Below are 20213 nucleotides of genomic sequence, written 5' to 3' on the forward strand. Positions count from 1 at the left end.
TCTGTGTATGTGGAAATTCATAGGCCTGGATTTAGTGAGTAGCATAAGCCCAATCTCCTTCAGACAATTTATTTTGTAATAAAAATAAAGTGTTGATGGTTTGAGGCCATGAGGCCAATATACAAATCAGCTATAAACCACTATAGTTCTACGATCATTCTGTCAATATATGGTCAGGAGCTAAATGCTTCACAAACATGCAGCAAATGTATTTTTTAAATCCCATGTGTATAACTCCTGTCTTCACTGGGAGAGAGGAGAGCAGAAGAGTAGCTGCAATATCTGTTGGCAGCTCTGCAGGGAAGCAGTTATGGCTCTAGCCAGCAATATAAAAATGAAATCTCCAGAGTTTTAATTCTCTCATGAGCCAATATTCTTCCATACTGATGCACATACACACACATACACACACACACAAGCATATAAATAGCTCAAGTGCTTCTGAACCTGTGATTCTTGCCAGTTTGACCACACTCTCTGGGTAGTCCAAGAATTCAGACAAAAACATCAATCAGAGGACCCAGCTGTACTGGAATATATTCAGCCACCACTCCCACTCTGAGACTAGAGTTTATTTTAGCTACTGTTTTCTACTCTGGGGTTTCATTGTCATTAGTCAGTGGAAATTACTTGGTTATTCACAGAGTAGAAAATGATAGTATATGTAATTATAAGTATAATTATACATATATATATTTATGCACACACACACAAACACAGATATGCATTCTGACAGATGAACAGTTTTCTGCTATTCACAGGGAGCAGAAGTTCATAGCTCTGCTAATGTAGGAAGTTGCATGCCTAATTCTGTTCATGCATAGTGACCCTATATTTAGAACGGAGCACATAAAAGGAGACAACGGTTGCTCCATATTGCTCTGCATAAATTTCAATAATACAATTGTCTAGTCTCTGCAATACTGAAGTCAGCTTGAGGCTGCCTATGGCAGCCTCGATAATAGTGTTGGTCAGTATTGACACCAATCCGTTAACTGCAGTAGACGATGTACAGTCTAACTACAGACAATTGCAGTTTACACCAGCAATAAGTCCAGCCCAGTCATTTTGTCTACTCCCATAACAAAGCTTTTTAAAGTATTTATTTAAAAACATGAATGTGATGCTTTTTGATAACATTAGCCTAATTTTCCAGTGATCCTTAGCAATGAATATTTAGTAACTAAATTTTCTATCAAAGAAAGGTTCACCACATATGTGGTTCATCTGTGGCATTAATTATGCAGTACTCTAAAGTCCTTGATCAAAATCTGATGATTCTCTCTCATTGAGATTGTTTCTTCATAAATCAAGGGAAACATCACTCTCATGGCCTAATACTTATGAGCGTAGACTCCTGCGTAAATAAAAAGCTGATGAGGTTAAAATAAAAATAGGTTAGTAAATACATATTTTCCCAAAGCCACAACAATGCTTCCTCTCCATTTCAATTCTTTGCAGATGAAGAGCTTTTTTCAGGAATGTATATTGATTTCATGGGGACGGATGCAGCCATTTTTCGGAGCCTCACCAGGCGGAATGCAGTGCGAACAGACCAACACAACTCCAAGTGGCTAAGTGGTAAGAGGCCTTTGTTTTACTAGGGCTTTTCATGTATGTCACAGAGATTTTGCTTTGTTTTACTTAAAAATAAAGAGTTTGTTTTTTAAAGAGCTCTTCTCTGAATTAAACTTATGAAGTTGGACCATGAAGAAATATGTGCAAGTACATACTATAGACAATGCACAACTCTAGGTGACTCTCTGAAGGAACCAACCTCATGGGCCACCCTACCTGATGCTCTATTTTGCATTATGGATAAACAAAATCTTCAAGGAAAAGTGTGTGAAAACCTTTAAACAGCAAGTTATCAGAAAATCTGTGATCTAGGGATTTGCCTTCTTCACTTCTAAATACATAAGACTCTGACTTAGATTAGAAAGTCCCCTGAGGTCTCCCTTCACTTTCCATTCACTTCACTGAGGTCTCCCTTCACTCTCCATTGTACTTTAACATAGGAAATTCCCCAGAACAAGTGTTCTGCAGGTACTAATGCCAATAGAAGTGTTTGACAAACAAAGCATTGCAATAACCTAGTGCACAGCCATGCATGTCCTAATATACATTTTAAAGCAGAATACTGGTAGAAGCACTAGTGTGCTTTGTATTTTTAAGTATATACATATTTCAGAAATCATATGCTTCCTATTACACATTTCTATTTTTTTTCTCACTAGCTCTCTTTTGCAGTGTTTCATGTACTCTTGACTGTTTACCAGCCACTGATATGAGCTCAAATGCCGTTAAAGTATTTGCATACCCTACTCTCCATCTCAGTGTTACAAGAGCTGTTTTCCTATTATTTATTTATTTTTAAGGTACCTTATTTATTCCTCTCCTAATTATTATTATTATTATTATTATTATTTAGCTTGCTTTATTTTTTTTTACCTCACTGAGTCTTTCCTGAAGTACCTGTGATAGCACACTGATTCTTCCCTCTTTGGCCTCCCAGTCTTTGAATTGCTGTAGAAAACTAACACTCCTGATTCTGTATTTGAATTGCATTTTTAGAAATTCACTGTGGGATAAAATCTGAGGCAGCAGAACCTTAAGGCTGCCGGCTTGAAACAATTTACCTAGTGATATATGAAACATACAGACACAGGTTTAGAGCATATCCCTTAACCGACCACAGCAGTACCTCTATATACAATGTTTCCTTGAAACACTCATTAACTGTTAAATCATTAACTACTTATACTGCTTATGCTGATACACCTTTTGGTTTCATCTTTTTGGTACACTTTCATTTCAGAGCCTATTTTTGTGGATGCTCATGTTATCCCAGATGGTACTGACCCCAATGATGCCAAAATCTACTTCTTCTTCAAAGAGAGACTGACAGACAACAGTGGCAGCACCAAGCAAATTCACTCAATGATTGCAAGAATATGCCCAGTAAGAACTATTTTAATCATCATGTTGTGGGACAAGCTGCTAGTGAGACATGACAAGTTAAATGACTATGGTTCATTAATATTATTGAAAATCATCTGATATATTAAAGTAACTCCTTGTTTTAGCTTCCACATTCATAAGTGATGCTATTAAACATGCAGCCATGCAGCAAAGGTCTGAACTTGTTATGTATAACTGGTCAAATATAGAATGATAGGCAAAAATAGAGATTCAGGAATTTGTGTATTCCTCTGACTGGCTCAGAATGGTTACCAATGTTGAATTTCTAAACATTCTATCCTTGTCAACAATCAGATACACCCATTGCATAGAAAAACTGAATTATAGAACAGCAGTCTTTCATACACACACACACACACACACAAAATTTTCATGTTGGAAACATGTTGGAAATATCGGAACCGAGCTTTCAAATGTGTTGATTTAACTTACAGATATTGCTTTCACTTTTACAATGTCCATCCTTTCTGAGTTCTTTCATTATATGTGTGAGCCTAACATTAACAATATGCATAAGAAAATTAAATACAGGAGGTACGGCTACTCATGTGCCGTAATTAATTTTCAACCACAGCACTCTTCATTGTCTCTATTTCCTTTTTCATATCTGTAATCAACTGTGTATGGAAAATTATTGAAACAGTTATTAATATCTTTGGTGAAATTAATTTTTTTAATGAATGAAAAATTATAAATGAACAGTTACTACTAGCCTTTTCATTCCTCTGTTTGGAAAGGTTCAGGAAGATAATTGTGTTTGTTTATTCCCTGTCTTTAATCTGGATCTTCTTTAAAATTTGATGCTTTGTGATGTTGTGCATAGGCACGAGGGTGTGGTCAAGGTTGAGTTAATGTAGCTCTGGCAGTTTGATGAGGCATGTGATATGTTTTATAATCTCCATTTTCTATATTTTTGTGAAGGTGCCCAGAGGCCTTTTTGGGTATTTTGCAAGAAGACATTTCACACTATTATAACTGTATTTGTTATTGTTACTGTTGTAATGAAGCCCAGATGATTTTTGAGAGGCCTCAGCCTGTTTAGACTTACACTGAAGTCAGTGGCAGAATCCCAAAGACAATGAAAACAAGTCTGAGCCAGTCATACTTGTATACTTGTATACCATCATATTCATATATCAACACATTTGAGACAGGCCACATGTGTTAGTAAAATAGTGCCAAAGGAAACCCAGCAAAAGATCTCTTATAGATCACCCAAAAAGTCTGATTACCAGCTATAGGAATAAGAAACAAGGAAGAGAAACAAGCACAGCATTTCAAAATCACATTTGGCTAGCTTCTACATTACCTTTTTATCACTTGTATTGGGTGACATTGTATTATGCCGTTTAGAAGATGCTGCTCTTGTCTAAGATGTTCACCAGCAGAATGAGGCAGGAACTATCACCTCTGCACTGCACAATCTGGTTTAGCAATTATCATTTCCACTGTGTTTTGGAGAGAGATGGAGACATCCTTGAGTGAGCTGTAACCAAGCTAGCTCTGGACCAAGTTAGCAGGACTTGCAACAGTGCAAATCTAGGTAGCATTATTTCTGATTTTAGAGCATCCACCTCATGGGTTAGCATAATGTATTAGATCACATGGAGCTATACTGCTCTCAGAACTAGAAGAAACATCCCTCCATAAGACTATTGGATCTTTTAGAGGTAACATGGATGTCTCTCCTCACTAAGTGTCTGCAAATGATACAGACATTTACAGTCTTTTCCAATCTTATTTCTGCATACATGACTTCTGCACAAAATTTACCGCCCGACCATCCTAAGCTTTCTAGCCCAGCACAGAAAATCTGCTCAGAAAATGCTCTCTTGTTTTTTGAGTGATTAGATGGGGGGGGGGGGGGGGGGAGGGTTAGTTTTAACTATAATTTATAATAGATATAACAGTAAAAATGTCTAGATGATGGGATCAGTTTAACTTGAAGAAAATGAGGGAAGACACAACAAAATGTTAGATGTGTTGTATTTTGTTTTTCTAAAAATTATATTCCTTTCCAGAATGATACAGGTGGTCAGCGTAGTCTTGTGAACAAGTGGACAACTTTCTTGAAAGCAAGACTCGTGTGCTCTGTAATGGATGAAGATGGAACAGAAACATACTTTGACGAATTAGGTATAGCAAGAAAATTGCTAAAAGGTTTCCTCTAAATCCTGCACCTGGTGCATATTATTGAACACATTATAGGCTTCCTATGGCTCCTTAGTGAGGAGAGAGTTAGCAGTGTTCACCTGGAGAAGAAGAGGCTAACAGGGGATCTCATCAATATGTAAAAATACTTGGAGGGAAGATGCAATGAAAACATAGCCAGGCTCTTTTCCATGATGCCCAGTGTCAGGACAGGAGCAATGGGCACAAGAGGTTCTATCTAAACATAAGCAAGCACTTTACTCTGTGGGTGCCAGAGCACTGGCACAGGTTACCCAGAGAGGTTGTGGGGTTTCCGTCCTTAGAGATCATCAGAAGACATCCGGGCAGCCTGCTCTATGTGCATGAGAAGGCCGTTGGACTAGTTGGACTCCAGAGGGTCCAACCTACCTCAGCCTTTTTTTCTATGATGTTGTGATTCTCTGAAGTCACTGACATTGAAATGTTGGCCATGCAGAAACCCACAGCAAAATTCCCCTGACAATTTTATGCTGGGAAATGAAAAAATTCTTGTTACAACTGTCTGGGTAATGATGATTATCTTTGAAATAAAGGTAATCAATCTTGATTTTGTAAAGGAATCCCATAAGAAATGAATTAATATTTGTAAACAAACATGTAAGTGAAGTTCATCATTATTTTGCTTCTAGTTGGGATTATGACAGAAATTTTAAAATGTGTATCTCTTTGAAACTATTCATATGTGTAGCATACTGCCTTTTCATAATTGCTTCTCTTTTTTGATCATTGGGCAGAGGTCTAAATTTGATAGTTCCAGATGATACTTGTAAGTGCTTTTACTGGCACCAGCAGTAACATTATGAATAAATGTAATTCAGGGTCTTAGATTTTCAGTTCAGCATGTAAAACACTGTAAATATTCAGTGAATAATCTATACAGTAGTTACAAGAGCTTTCCTTTCAATGAGGAATTAATAGATGCATATTTTGATACTTAGGTGCCTAACAACAATATTGGAAAGTTTCAAATTTGATGTTGTCTATAGCTGTGATCCACAAAGACATAGTTCTAAATTCAGGTGTTGTGAGATTTGCTGTCTGTATTAGTATAAAAATAAAACAAATAGCTAATCTCTCTTCATCCCCAACCCCCACTCCTCCTTCCACACATGTTGCATATGATTTTTATCTTCTTTCCATGGTAATCTGTCTCCTTTGGCATTATTCCTCATTTTCATAATAAGAAACAGGGTACGTAGTCTTTATTGCTTGATATCTTTACAAGTGCTTGGTGTACTTTCCTGGTTCAAGGTTACAATGGAGCATGATATACCTAGGAGCAGATCCTAAATTTCTATAACTGTGCAAGGTGCTTTGAGGAGTAGCTTTCAGAATTTCTCCGTGCTTAACATCTAACCACTAAACTTTCAGAGATGTAATTTATTAGCTTAATCCTCTACAACAAAGCAGCAGGAGAACTGTTCTTATTTTTTTTGCATGACAAAATGCAGGATCATACAGAATACAAGATAACATCCTCAGTGTGAGTTTCCAGCACAATCCTGTGGCAGAGAGGAAGAACACAACCACAGCTGGAAATTCAGAAAACTCTGGGAGCAATGAAATGCATTCTTCTGTTTTCATGTATAATGCAGAAGAGTATAACATTGCCAGTCCTGCATGCTGAAGTCTTCCTTTTGATATATTTGAAAGAATGTTTAAAAACTTCAGACGGTAATGAAGGAGACAAGCTAAATGGCAAGCTAAAGAATGTATTTTCTTTTTAAAAGCTCATTTTTTGTGCGATGTAACATAAGTTTAAGAAGTGACTTGATTATAGTCAGTTAGTTTAGAGCATTTATAAGAAGAAACTGTCAGAGACTAAAGCATTTTTCATTTAAATGTAAGAAAAGTGATCAGATCAGAGGTAAAGTTGAGCAAATTCAATTCAGCAAGTAGGTACTGTTTCCATAGTGCAGTTAATAAATCCCTACACAATGAAGGCTTGCATCTCTCATTGTCTTTACTGCAGAACTGTATGTCATTCCTATCATGTTGAAAATGAGCTAATGGGAGGGCATCTAGAGTGTGTACGGCATGTAAAAAAAAAAAAAAAAAAAAAAAAAAAAACTCCTCATTACTCTGCTTTGGCTTATATCTAAGTGAACTCTTTGTCTTTGACCTACTGCCACTTAAATATTTGACTACTACTAAACAACCTGCTGAAATGAGATACAGCTGAGAGAAATGTGAGACATGGATGGTGAAATGGATATTTGAAAATCTTTGCCTTCTGTCTTCATAAGGCTAGATGGTGTGGAGTTAATTTCTCATTCTGTTTCTGAATGTTCAAATGCAATTTTTTGTTTATTTATTTATTTATTTATTTATTTATTTATTTATTTTTACAGAGGACGTGTTTCTTTTGGAGACAGATAATCCCAGAACAACGCTTGTGTATGGAATTTTTACAACATCAAGGTAATGGGGAAATTGAAAAAATTACTTTTCTGAAATTCCCAATTTTCTGTAGGAAGACCAGAAGTGATGTTTTGTGGTCAAAGCTGTCCTGTGCAATGATGCATGTGTCCTGTGACCAGCATTTGTATGCAGAAGGAACAGTCTCAGTTAATAGCATTACTATTGGTATCTTTGGTATCCTTATTAGGATACCAATAATAGACATTGTGTGCTGCTTGAACCAAGCTGCTCCCAAACATACTGGCAGTCGGCACAGGCAAAACTTTTCTGTGGAGAGCCACTTGTTGCTGATCAGCAGCAGAAATCTAAAGAACTTCAAAGCAGTGGCTTGTGTGGTGTTAAGACTGCTTAACACCTCCTGTAGGACAACAAGCACCCTGAAGGATCAAACCTGGAATTCTTACAGGAATGCATATAAATCATTTCCAGTTTCTCAGCTGGTGGATGATCGCACAGATGGCAAATAACCAGTGTTGATTTCAATGAGCTGTGAGAAGGCAAGCCTATATGATGTTTGATGACATCCTCACAGCCTCAAGCTACCATTATTAGTCAGTAGTGTTCACGTACTGCCTGGTTTAGAAAGCACTCAGTGAACTCCCAAAGCACTTGAAGTACCAGTTATAGCTTACTATGCTGAAACCCCCAACAAAGACAGACCTACAGATGTACCTACAGATGTACCTAATATTGCCATTTCTACTTTGTTTTCCCCTTTTCTCTCTTTCAACAAATACAGGTAGCATACAGAGTAGAAATAGTTACTGCCTATTAATTTCTGATATGCTATCCTGTAATTTTAGCTGTTATTATGTAAGTTCAAAAAGGGGTGAGGGGGAGTGAGGGGAGAAATGTCTGTTTAATCTTCTTCATTTTATTTCATTTGCTTGATTGAATCAACATGATTTTTAAGTTATTCCCATGAATTCTCTAAAGGCAATTTCCAATAAAATAACCCTTGCATTAAAAAAAAATGTTATTTTATTTTATTTTATTTTATTTTATTTTATTTTATTTTATTTTATTTTATTTTATTTTATTTTATTTTATTTTATTTTATTTTATGTTATTTTATGTTATTTTATGTTATTTTATGTTATTTCTCATGTGGATCCAAAGATCTGCATTTTCAAATGTGTGAACTGGCCAGGAAAATATGATTTTATAATGCTAAATTGGGAAAACAGAATTCCATAACTTGTAAACATCTGGTACAATCTACATTTTATGATTCTTACTGCACAAAAAGAAAAAATGCTGAGGTTATGTTTAGCAGTAAAACCACACTTATGATTAGGCTGTGGATGCAACATGCCTGAATTGGAAACACTTATACCTAATTCTTCTGGTATTCCTGCAGTGGAACTGAGGTTTGGAGTTGCAAGACCATATAGGGTGACAACAAAAAGAAAAGTTCACTTATTCCCGGCTCTTAAGTTGTTTTTACTCTACTGAGGCTCTTGCACTTGTGCATTTCTGTTTTTATGAACCAGTAGTTTATGGTTTCTTTCTTTTCGTTTGGTTGAATGTGTTACATAGTTAAAAAGAGTGATGATAATGATTTTTATACCTTGGACTTTCCTTTATCTTCACCTTTGTCCACTTCCAACTTGTAACAGTGGCAAGAGAGAAACATCCCACCAAATAATAACTATTAGTGCTTTTATCTAAACCATACTGAGGGAAACCAAGCAATATTGAGGCAAATTATTTTGGTGACATAATCTGCTGTAAATCTACCATAAAACATCTGGACAGATTAAGTACATTTTTTTTTACAAACCTATTAATTCCTACTAAAATTTCCACAAATATCATAATCTATCTAAAAGGTTTCTCTTGCTAATACATATGTAGCTGAGGGCAATGTGGATTGCTGGCTAATCTACAGCACTTTGTTTGTTTAGACACTATGTCTCATAACTGCAGATTTGAACTTTTTTTTTTTTTTAGTTTTCTTCTAGAGTGATTTGTCCTGGTCAATTAAAAGCAGAGAGTTACTTGGATTATCTTCATCCTATAATTGACATTGGGTGTATTTTAGACTGTCTGGAGTTTCAAGTTTGTTAGGATAAATATCCAAAACCTTAAAAAAAAAATAAATAAATAAAATAATGACAGTCAGACGTAGCATCACACTGCGAGTTATTCCTCTAGTGCCTTCCAATGTCACTGGCTGATACAGGCCATTCAGGGCTTGCACTGTTAGAGGAGATATGTGAGACCCAGATGGACCCAGAGTAGTAGAAAAAAACAGAAGAGACCTCTGTTTCTCTTCAAACTTGTGTCTTCAGACACATCAAACTTTGAGTCTTTTGAAGGAGTTCTCTAAAACTAGTTTTATGGGACATTTTAAAGCCTCTATAGGAGAAATTCTCTTACAGCCACAACCTACCCTCATTTTGCTTAGAAAAGTTGGCAACTTATTGTAGTATTTTAACCAATAGTAAATAAAAAAAAAAAAATCAAAACATGCTGGATGTTTTGATTAACATTTTCACAGAATCACAGAATTTTCTAGGTTGGAAGAGACCTCAAGGTCATCGAGTCCAACCTCTGACCTAACGCTAACAGCCCTCCACTAAACCATATCCCTAAGCTCTACATCTAAACGTCTTTTGAAGACTTCCAGGGATGGTGACTCCACCACTTCCCTGGGCAGCCTGTTCCAGTGCCTCACAACCCTTTCAGTGAAGAAGTTCTTCCTAACATCTAACCTAAAACTCCCCTGGCTCAACTTAAGCCCATTCCCCCTCGTCCTGTCACCAGGCACGTGGGAGAACAGGCCAACCCCCACCTCGCTACAGCCTCCCTTGAGGTACCTATAAAGAGCGATAAGGTCGCCCCTGAGCCTCCTCTTCTCCAGGCTGAACAAGCCCAGCTCCCTCAGCGGCTCCTCGTAGGACTTGTTCTCCAGGCCCCTCACCAGCTTCGTCGCCCTTCTCTGCACCCGCTCAAGCACCTCGATGTCCTTCTTGTAGCGAGGGGCCCAAAACTGAACACAGTACTCGAGGTGCGGCCTCACCAGAGCCGAGTACAGGGGGACGATCACCTCCCTAGCCCTGCTGGTCACACTGTTCCTGATACAAGCCAGGATGCCGTTGGCCTTCTTGGCCACCTGAGCACACTGCTGGCTCATATTCAGCCGACTATCCACCATCACTCCCAGGTCCTTCTCTGCCTGGCAGCTCTCCAACCATTCCTCTCCCAGCCTGTAGCTCTGCTTGGGGTTATTGAGCCCCAGGTGCAGGACCCGGCACTTGGCCTTGTTGAACTTCATGCAGTTGACCTCAGCCCATCGGTGCAGCCTATCCAGATCCTCCTGCAGAGCTTTCCTACCCTCAGGCAGATCGACACATGCACCTAACTTGGTGTCATCCGCGAACTTACTGAGGGTGCACTCGATGCCCTCGTCCAGATCATCGATGAAGATATTAAAGAGGACCGGCCCCAGCACCGAGCCCTGGGGGACGCCACTAGATTTTAGCCATAGATTTTAAGAGACTCATGGAAGTTTTGTAGTTTATATGTTGTTAGGGAGTTCTGGAAACCTGTGCTGAGCTTGGCAACACAACATTTATAAAACTTTTGTCTCACTTAAGTCAGCATTATTTTTGCCACCAATTTCACTGGGACCAGGTTATATATATATTTTTTATACTCAACATTTGGAAATTTTCCTATACCACTGCTGGGTTTGTACATCCTTCCCTCTTTTTTTCAGTTCACTGTTCAACAAGTTTCTCCGGCTTAACATGTAATGGTGTATTTTGGGAAACTAGATTAGTTGATTTAAAATATCAGTAAATACACACTATATAAGTATTAAACTATAGTAAATTGTAGAGGTATCTTTCATCACTGGGACATGCAAAACCATGGAAAATATATAGAAAAGATGGTAGCTTAAGATATTAACTTTTTCCTTCTGTCTTCTAGCTCAATATTTAAAGGCTCAGCTGTGTGTGTGTATCATTTATCTGACATCCAGACTGTGTTCAACGGGCCATTTGCACACAAGGAGGGACCAAACCACCAGCTGATTCCATATCAGGGCAGAATACCATACCCGCGGCCTGGCACTGTAAGTACAAGATATGTTTATGCAAGCTTGCCAATTACTTGTCTTTGTTTAATACATAAATAGATCTTATTTATTCCAGGAGAATGGACTGTATCTGACTATGGCATTTAGTTACAGTTCAGAACAATTTTATTTGCTTCTCAGCTTACCATTTGAATCAGGTAGTATCTGGAAATCTTCTAGAAGGAATTAAGTCATGCAAAATATTTATCTTTCTTGCTCTTTCTGCTCAAAAAGGTGATAAGATATTTCATTAGATGGCACTTAATTTTTTTACATGTACATTTTCATTTTGTGCGTAGGTTTTAGCAAAAGATAGTTACATAAGCAACCCTAAAAAGACAGCATTATGAGTGTGTTTGGCAGTCTGGATCCAAAATTTTGGTTTCAGCCAGTGTGACTTTTCCATAATACTCTAAAGTTCTGCAGCTCCACCATGATTCTTGGAAGGTGAAGGATGAGAACAGGGCTTCTGGGACTTGTTCTTTGACAAGATCTAATACCCTGTCAGGTACTGAGTCTTAGGAAAAAGACACAGAAATGAGTTTTCATGCCAGTCAGTTCACAGTAGTCTTCCTCTGCAAAAACACTTCTTCTATGCCTTGAAAATGTTTCAATACCTTCTTTCATCATGAGTGGTAATAATCCAGTAAATACCACCATGAGTGGTAATAATTCAATAATCCAATTAGTGGATTAGTGGTAATAATCCAATAAATCTAATATATTCATATAAAATAATTGTTATACACCAAATGGTGTATAAAAAATCCTGTTGATGCAGCTTTGCCTTTATTTACTTATCTCTCTATTTTTTAATTTAGATTTAGCAGAGCTATGAAATTTTCAGATTTAATGAAGAATATATAAAGTTTCTCCAGGATCTTCCCTAAATCCGTATTTGTTAAAAGAAGTATGGTAGTGTGGACTTCCATTGATTCTCATGAAGAATTTTTAATAAAGTATCAGAATTTAATAAGTATGCGCAGAATCATAAATCTACTCTCAAAGTTGTAGTTATTTTTTTAGATTAATTTTTTTTTTGCTTTTCCATTTGTCACAAGAAATTAAGTTTTGTTTTAATTTTGCAAGTAGCTACAAGAACATTTAACCGTATTGCCATTTCATTCATTTTCTTCTTTGTGCTGCATATCTTATTCTTTCTATTTGTTTCTATCTCATACACTAGTGCTCAGATATATAGAATAACTTTGTCTCTTTCAACAATTCTTCATATTTTACTGCAGTTTTTAGTGGTTGTAAGATTTAGAATTTCATGTCCACAGATCTCTAAAATTAGCTAATTGGTATGTGATGTTCCACTAATTTCTAATGCTAACAGTAGTATTTCTTTGCAATTAATTCATACAGCTCTAATCTAATGAGTTCACTGAGGCTTTAAGCTTAAATTTTAAAAAACACAAAATTAATGGTCCATTTAAATGGGAAGTTACATGCTTTTGCAAATAGTCACATTTTAGAATTTATTGCTGCTTCAAAATATTGTATTTGTATTTCCTCAACTCCTCAACCACTGCCATGGTTCACCTCATGGAGACTTAGGAGCTGTTCCAGGTGGGCCTGAAGGAATTGAGCAGCACAATGGAGAGGGAAAAAAAAATCATATTTAGATATAACTTTCTGCAGATAACTTTCTATAACTTTTATAACTTTTTATAACTTTCTTCCTTTTTCAGACATGCTGGTGAGCTTTTAATTTAAAGATAAATTCTTAGACCATAGCTCACACTGAAAATAAAGATGAAAGAGCTTTTAAGGTGATCACTGCTCTTCTTTAGATAACTAAATTTTCTGTGTTTCCTCACAATTCAGCCATAGCACAGTATCCTGGAGTTGTATTTTCTAAGATGGGACTTCTCTGTTTTTGTTTCCTGTACTGCCAAAACACTCCATTTTTAATTTTATTTTATTTTTTACATGTATACTACAAACTCTTTTTTAAATTATATCAAAACATCTTTAAAAATCAGGTTTTTGTTTTCGTTTTTGTTTTCTGTTCAGAAATTGTATTCAAGGGATTAGCTTTGAATATCCAAGCTTGCAGATTAAGGGGCTTGAACATCTTTCCTCTGGAACATAAATTATATGCTACTTGTAGGATGCTGAACTAGACATGGATGATTTATATATATATATAATTCAGAAAATCCTACTTTATAGTTGCTTAAAGAGATATTAATACTAAAACTTTGGACAGAAGTGAACATTTTTTGTGTTTCAGTACATTGAATAAACAATGAAAAGTCTTCAATATAGCTTCAGTAGGATTAAATAAAGAAATACATTCATTTGGTCATAATCAATTCCGCAGAGTTTGGCTGCTGTTCACCAAATACCAATGGTTTCTTATTTCTCCACAAGCAAAACCTACTTATGGAAAAAAGAAACTACATAATTGGCAGCTTCCTACTAAATTCAGTCATGTTTGAGGACAGTTTCCATTTTTCAGTTTACAGAAATAGTTTTTTTACCTACAGAATGTTGAAGAATATACTGTAAATTAAAGAATTATGTTTCTCTCTGTAACCTCACTGCACAGTGATCAACTGTGAACATAATTATTGTGTAGCTGAGTCCTTTGATTTGTGAAGAATACAGATTCAATCCCTCAAGGAAAAGGAGAGTTTATAGTGTTCTTCAGTAACACCTTTTGCTTGGTATAGGTTTATATAAGGAGTAGCAAAAGAATGAATTGATTAAAGATGTTTTTAAAGACTTGCTCATAACAACTATTTAATCTAAGTTTTTAGGGTCATACTGGGGTGAACTATAGTGTAGACATTTTTTCAGGAAGTCATAGACAAGAGTCTTATGATCTCCAATTCAAGAACTGGAGAAGGATGGAAAGTATCAGAGAAAGTCTTCTTTTAATGGAGCTGTATGGGACAAGAAAGTTTAATTTGAACTGCAGGTGTAATAGAAATTCTTTGGAGATGAACTGGGGTCTGGTAGATCACTGAGAAGAATAATTGTGCTAATGGCCCTCAGATTTATGAAGACAGTTCTGTTTTCACCATTTGCTGCTAATCATAGCAGATAGCACAATACATTTCCTGGAAGACTGTGGATGGAAGTACCACAGAAAGAAGGAGAAGGGCAAAGAAGATTAATAAGAATAAGCTGTCTTAGAGGGGTAGCATGTGGTGTCATTTGGAATGAGAACCAAACGAGTATCCCGAGGTTAAATAAGGGCTCAGAAGGATAAATTGGATAAAACCCCAGATGGGAAAAGAGACCCATATTTGAGCTGAGTTCCACTTCTTCCCGCTGAAGGTAAATGATTGCAGAGTGGTTTCTTTTTAACAAACCCTACCAGAGAAAATTCCACTGTACGTAAATAAATAAAATTATAAAATTAATTAAATAATAAATAAAAAAATATAAAATTAATTAAATAATAAAATTAATTGTAAAATTAAAATAATAAAAAATAATAAATACATGAATAAAAATAATAAATACATAAATAAAATAGAAATGTTGATAAAATAAAATATTTAAAATTAAAAATTAAATCCTAATTGAGACAGCAGCTCATTCTAAAACTTGGGATTAAGCTTCAGTCCCTTTTATACTTGGTTCCTGGTATTACCCAATGAATAGTTACTTAGGTGAACAAAATGGAGCAATTTTTGGCACTCAGGGTAGAACTGACACTCCTCTCTGGTGGTTAGAGGGATCCCCTGGGATGTGAAGACCCAGATTTTAATGCTTGCTTGCATCAGGTAGGCTGGACACATGAGTCATATACCTCTGGTGAGTTTCCTGGTCTCTCAAAGTATGATTCATCTTATACAATTTTAGCCATATAAAAACAGGGCATCTAGTCTGAATTACTGACTACAGAGGAAAGCTAGATGGCTAACTAAGAATAAATGCCTGACTTTGAGACAGCAGAAGTTAGGTGAGGTGAATCTCTCCCTAAACTACTAATTATTTTAATGTCTGTGGTTTTGACCAGAAGTTCCATACTAGACCTAAGAATTGTCCTCATCAAAATAAAAAAGTTTCCATAAAATACTTTGTATTGAACAAATCAACATTTTACAACTGGAAAATATTATATTGAAACATTTCTGAATAGCTCCTGTGCTCCAAGGAATGCTTTACAGCTTAAAAATCTGTAAGCAGGAAAATGAAAGCTCAGGAGCAGCAGTGAAAAGTGAGGTAACAGTGGCTGAAGAAAGTTGTGTCAGTACATCCAGCACATAGTACTAGTTACTAACATAGCCCCTCACTTCTTCCCACGCTGTCTTATTTTAGCTTCAGTCTCAGTAAATGCTTGAGATTTCTAAGACTTCTTTTATTTCCTCACAAAGTCCAGAATGCCTCAGGGCTGCTTATTTGGGTGGTTATTCATTGCATTTAAAGGAGCATCTGGAACACCAGTGGACCTCTGTTATTTCTTGGTTATAGAGGAAAGGATAGACAAGATCCTGTGAATGATCAGCTTTCTCAGGTATCAGATATCCTGCTTCAAACCCATGGTATCGCCTTTTCAAATGAAGATGAGTCACAGGCCCTTTCACAATCACATAACCAAAATAATGTCTAGAGGGTACTGATCAAATTACAGTGAGGTATCAAAATTTACTTTTTACCTTTGTACTACTAATTCTATAAACAAACCAACAAAAACTAGATGCATATTCCCATACAAATCGCTTGGATTTTTTTTCAGCAGGGTGTTCACAGCGTAAGGAATGTGAAAATAATTGGTCCAGAAATATGGATCTTTGCCATCAACCTGGATTTTAATACTGCAAGCTTATGTTTGCCTTATCTGAATTGATGGGAGTTCAAATCATTAAAGTATTTAATTCCTGTTGCTGGAACATAATTACTTTCAGTCAGAGTCTGAAGTACTCTTTCAGGAACTTTGTAAACTATTTGTCAATATTTGTAAATGACTTAGAGAGAAAACCTCTCTGAAAGATGGTAACCATTTTTAAGCATTATCGTGCATGTTTCTTGCAGTGTCCAGGAGGAGCCTTCACACCCAATATGCGAACAACCAAAGAGTTTCCAGATGATGTTGTGACCTTCATCAGGAATCACCCTTTGATGTTTAATCCCATTTACCCAATACACAAGAGGCCATTAATCATCCGGATAGGAACAGACTACAAGTATACAAAGATTGCTGTGGACCGAGTGAATGCAGCAGATGGAAGATACCATGTCTTGTTTCTTGGCACAGGTAAGACAAAATTAACAATTTCCTCCATTGCATTCTAATTTGCAGTCTACTCCAATCTGTACAACTGATAGCTTCCAGAAATGTTTGCTTAAATGTAGTTACTAATTACTAAAATGTCTACAGAAATCCACAATTTTTTTTTGTTTACTTTCTTTTCATTTTTCTCTTTTCTATGGATCTTAATTATGTGCAAGAGATAGAATGTATCAACATTAATTTTATTGGAGATACAAATCAACATTATTGCATTTTGTGTTTGATCTAAATTATAATACTTGTCTTGAATATGTTTTGTCATCAATGTGATTCCATATTAGAATGTGATGCTCTCTAACATGTAAAAATACCAAAACCTGGCCTTGAATTGTTTTGTATACTACCATCACTTAATACATCACTTAATATATGCTGTGTAACCTACTTCTGAAGAAAAAGACAATGTGAACAGCATGTTACAAATGCAAAAATAACAGCTTTCAAAACAAAACAAAAAGTAAAAAAATAAAAATTTTAGTTACATTAAATTTGAATCTGATGCTATGTTGCTGAACTCTACTGGGAGCAGGTCGAGTGATTCTTGTACTGATCAAATTTGATTTTTGAAAAAATATTCAGATCTGAATCACGTTCCCCTGATTGAAGTGGACAAGCAGAGTGGCAGTCTGTCTAGACCCTAGGATTCATTCACATGTGAAACTCCCACTGGCTTACTGGTTTAACAGGGCATTATAGGCTGATATGCACAAAGGCTCTTTTTTACTACAGATGGTTTCAAGTAGAACAAAGAAGTAAAAGAACTCCAGGAGAAAAAATATATCTCTGAGCATCAGAAAATAATTACAGAGGTGGCTTGCATTTCTTTTATGGTTCACATGTTTTTGGTATCCTGGTTGTTTTCTCCTTGTAGAATAACTATGTCTGCCAGCAAACTCACATGGGGCTGGAATAACCAACCTGTTATAATAGATTTAGAAAGCTGGTGCTGAAAAGAAAAAAATAAATAAATCAGAATTTCAGGCTTCTGTAGGAAGACTGTGTGGGATTAAAATGAAGTCTCTTCCTTCTTAGGAAAACCTCCCCAGCTATCAGCAGGGTGGCCTTGGGTCAAAAGAGGACAAATGTACACTACACTGTAAAAGTATAAAAACACAAAAGCATATCCAGCCAGCAGGTTGCTCAAAGGGGTTCTTCCCCTCTATTTGGTTCCTATCTGAAGTACTATGTCCATTTGTGGGCTCTCTGGTACAAAGAAAACATTGTATAAAATGGATTGAGATGGACTGTGATACACTGAGAGAACTGGATTTATTCAGAGAAAGCTAAGGGGAAACGTTATTGCTATTTGCAATTATTTAGTGGAAGGGTACAGATAACTCATGGGAAAAGACAGAGACAGACTCTTCTCAAGGTCTCCAGTGTCAGGATGAGAGGCAATGGACACGAGCTGAAACATGGGGCATTGTAATTAGATATAAAAGAAAATGTTTTCAGCATCAGGGTGGTCAAACATTGTAATATGGGTCTAGAGAGGCTGTGAATTATCTGTCTTCAGAGATTCAAAGGATTCAAAACCCAACTGGACATGGCTCCAAACAACCTACTCTAATTGGACCTGTTTCAAGTGGGGTATGAGACTGGATGACTTCTAAAGGCCCCTTCCAGCCTGCAGGGTTCTATCATTGAATGAAAAGAAATAAGAAAACAAAACCAGTTGGCTCACGTTCTTATGTCACACCATTTGATTATATGTCTATATCATTTAATGTACTGTGAACGCTTAGAATATTATAAGGCATGGTTAGGATAGAAAAAGGTCTAAGTAGTGAATTACAGTAGAAATTTCATCAGATTTTGTTCTGGGCATTTTAGTTTTCTTGGTAGGTAATTGCTAAATGAGTTTTAAGGCATGCCTAAAAATTTCTTTGTTCTCACTTGCAAAGTCATTGGAAACTACTAAATTAAGTAATTAGGTCAGGACTTTCTTCTTGTTGTATTCCCCCCTCCCTAACATGTAGCCGTATTTTCTTTTTGTGTAATTAATGCAGCTACAGTTCTCAGCTTTTGGGCCCCTTAGGGTCATATTCCTCCTTTCCTTCAGAACAAAGAAAAACAATTTTTGTACACTGCAGTAGAAATATCAAGAGCATTAATAGATATTGTCACACAACTCCACAAGAACTCTGTTCTAGTAGAAGAGGTTTGGCTGTCTCTTGGCTTTATTCCTTCCCAAAGCACTATATCTAACCATAGAAATAGCTTGGCAGGCTAAAACAGATCTTTCAAATGTACATTTTCAGTATTTTTTATATAGTTGTGCCATTGTTTTAAAATGTTCTATAAACTTCTATACTCTTGTAATTGGAGTAAATCCCACTAAAGATTAGAGGAAAACATAAAACATTCAAATTTCCAGACAATGCAGGATTCTTAATGTCGTAGTGTTAGTTAATACTGGAAATGCATAAAAAATACTAAATGTCAATGAAAATAGACATTTAGCATCTCAGTAATTCTGCAAGAGATAAATACAAGCCATTTCAATGTATATTTCAATGAGCTGCTGACCATTCTTAAGTGACCAGTGAGGCCTCGCACATGTACCTGTGACTCATTTTAAATATTAACATACCTCAACTTGTAGTTATATTTTGTTAAGCCTCTGCTGTGTATCAGCACAGGGTCCACTTTGGAAAAATACGTAACCTGCAGCTCTTGATATTTTATATGCATTGTTTTTAACTTCTGCAGTACACTGGAGACAAGGATCATTGTCTTCTTTCTAGTGAGTTGCCGGGTTAGATATTAGTCTTCCTGAGTCTGCACACTGACTCACTGAGACACTAATAGCTTCCAAGATCTTCCTCAAAAGAAACTGGTGCAATAAAAGTTACTGGGTTTCTCAGCACTTAAATAAAAGTGGTCAAGTTCCAGCCACTGAGAGGAGTTTTCTTTATTCTCTGCTTTCTGTGATACTCAGGAGGATTCAGTAGAGATATTAACTGTCAAAAGGAATGCAGAGGGGATTTGCTTTGGTGTCAGTTCATCCCAGCAAAATGCAAAAACCACATTGTATAGGAGAATTTCATGTGATAATTTCCTTGGGAGCCTGGAGCCCCACAGCCAGAGACAATGGGACTTGACACCTGGTGACAATTACACTCAGCTTGGATGATGAGTTATTGCTGCTGAACTGAGATGTTGCCAGCCATGTCTGTCACTGTCAGTGACCTGTCTCATGCTTGAAATTGGAGTGTTTTATGTCTTGCCAGATGCAGAGCACACAAAATGTTTAGCTTTTCCTCTCTTCCTCCTCTA

The 20213-nt window shown here is 36.5% G+C and overlaps 1 protein-coding gene across 2 annotated transcripts in view; it reads left to right on the plus strand.

Moving 5' to 3' along the window:
- The window catches only part of SEMA3C (semaphorin 3C), a 121716-nt gene that overhangs the window by 81675 nt on the left and 19828 nt on the right, over nucleotides 1-20213 (plus strand). For both annotated transcript variants that reach the window (XM_032202283.1, XM_032202291.1), the window contains 6 exons: nucleotides 1462-1581; nucleotides 2819-2961; nucleotides 5004-5118; nucleotides 7524-7593; nucleotides 11533-11677; nucleotides 16676-16898. In XM_032202283.1, coding sequence (XP_032058174.1) covers nucleotides 1462-1581; nucleotides 2819-2961; nucleotides 5004-5118; nucleotides 7524-7593; nucleotides 11533-11677; nucleotides 16676-16898 — 816 coding nt within the window. The remainder of the gene's footprint in view (nucleotides 1-1461; nucleotides 1582-2818; nucleotides 2962-5003; nucleotides 5119-7523; nucleotides 7594-11532; nucleotides 11678-16675; nucleotides 16899-20213) is intronic.

This window comes from Aythya fuligula, chromosome 1 (genome assembly GCF_009819795.1).
Source record: "Aythya fuligula isolate bAytFul2 chromosome 1, bAytFul2.pri, whole genome shotgun sequence".
NCBI lineage: Eukaryota > Metazoa > Chordata > Aves > Anseriformes > Anatidae > Aythya > Aythya fuligula.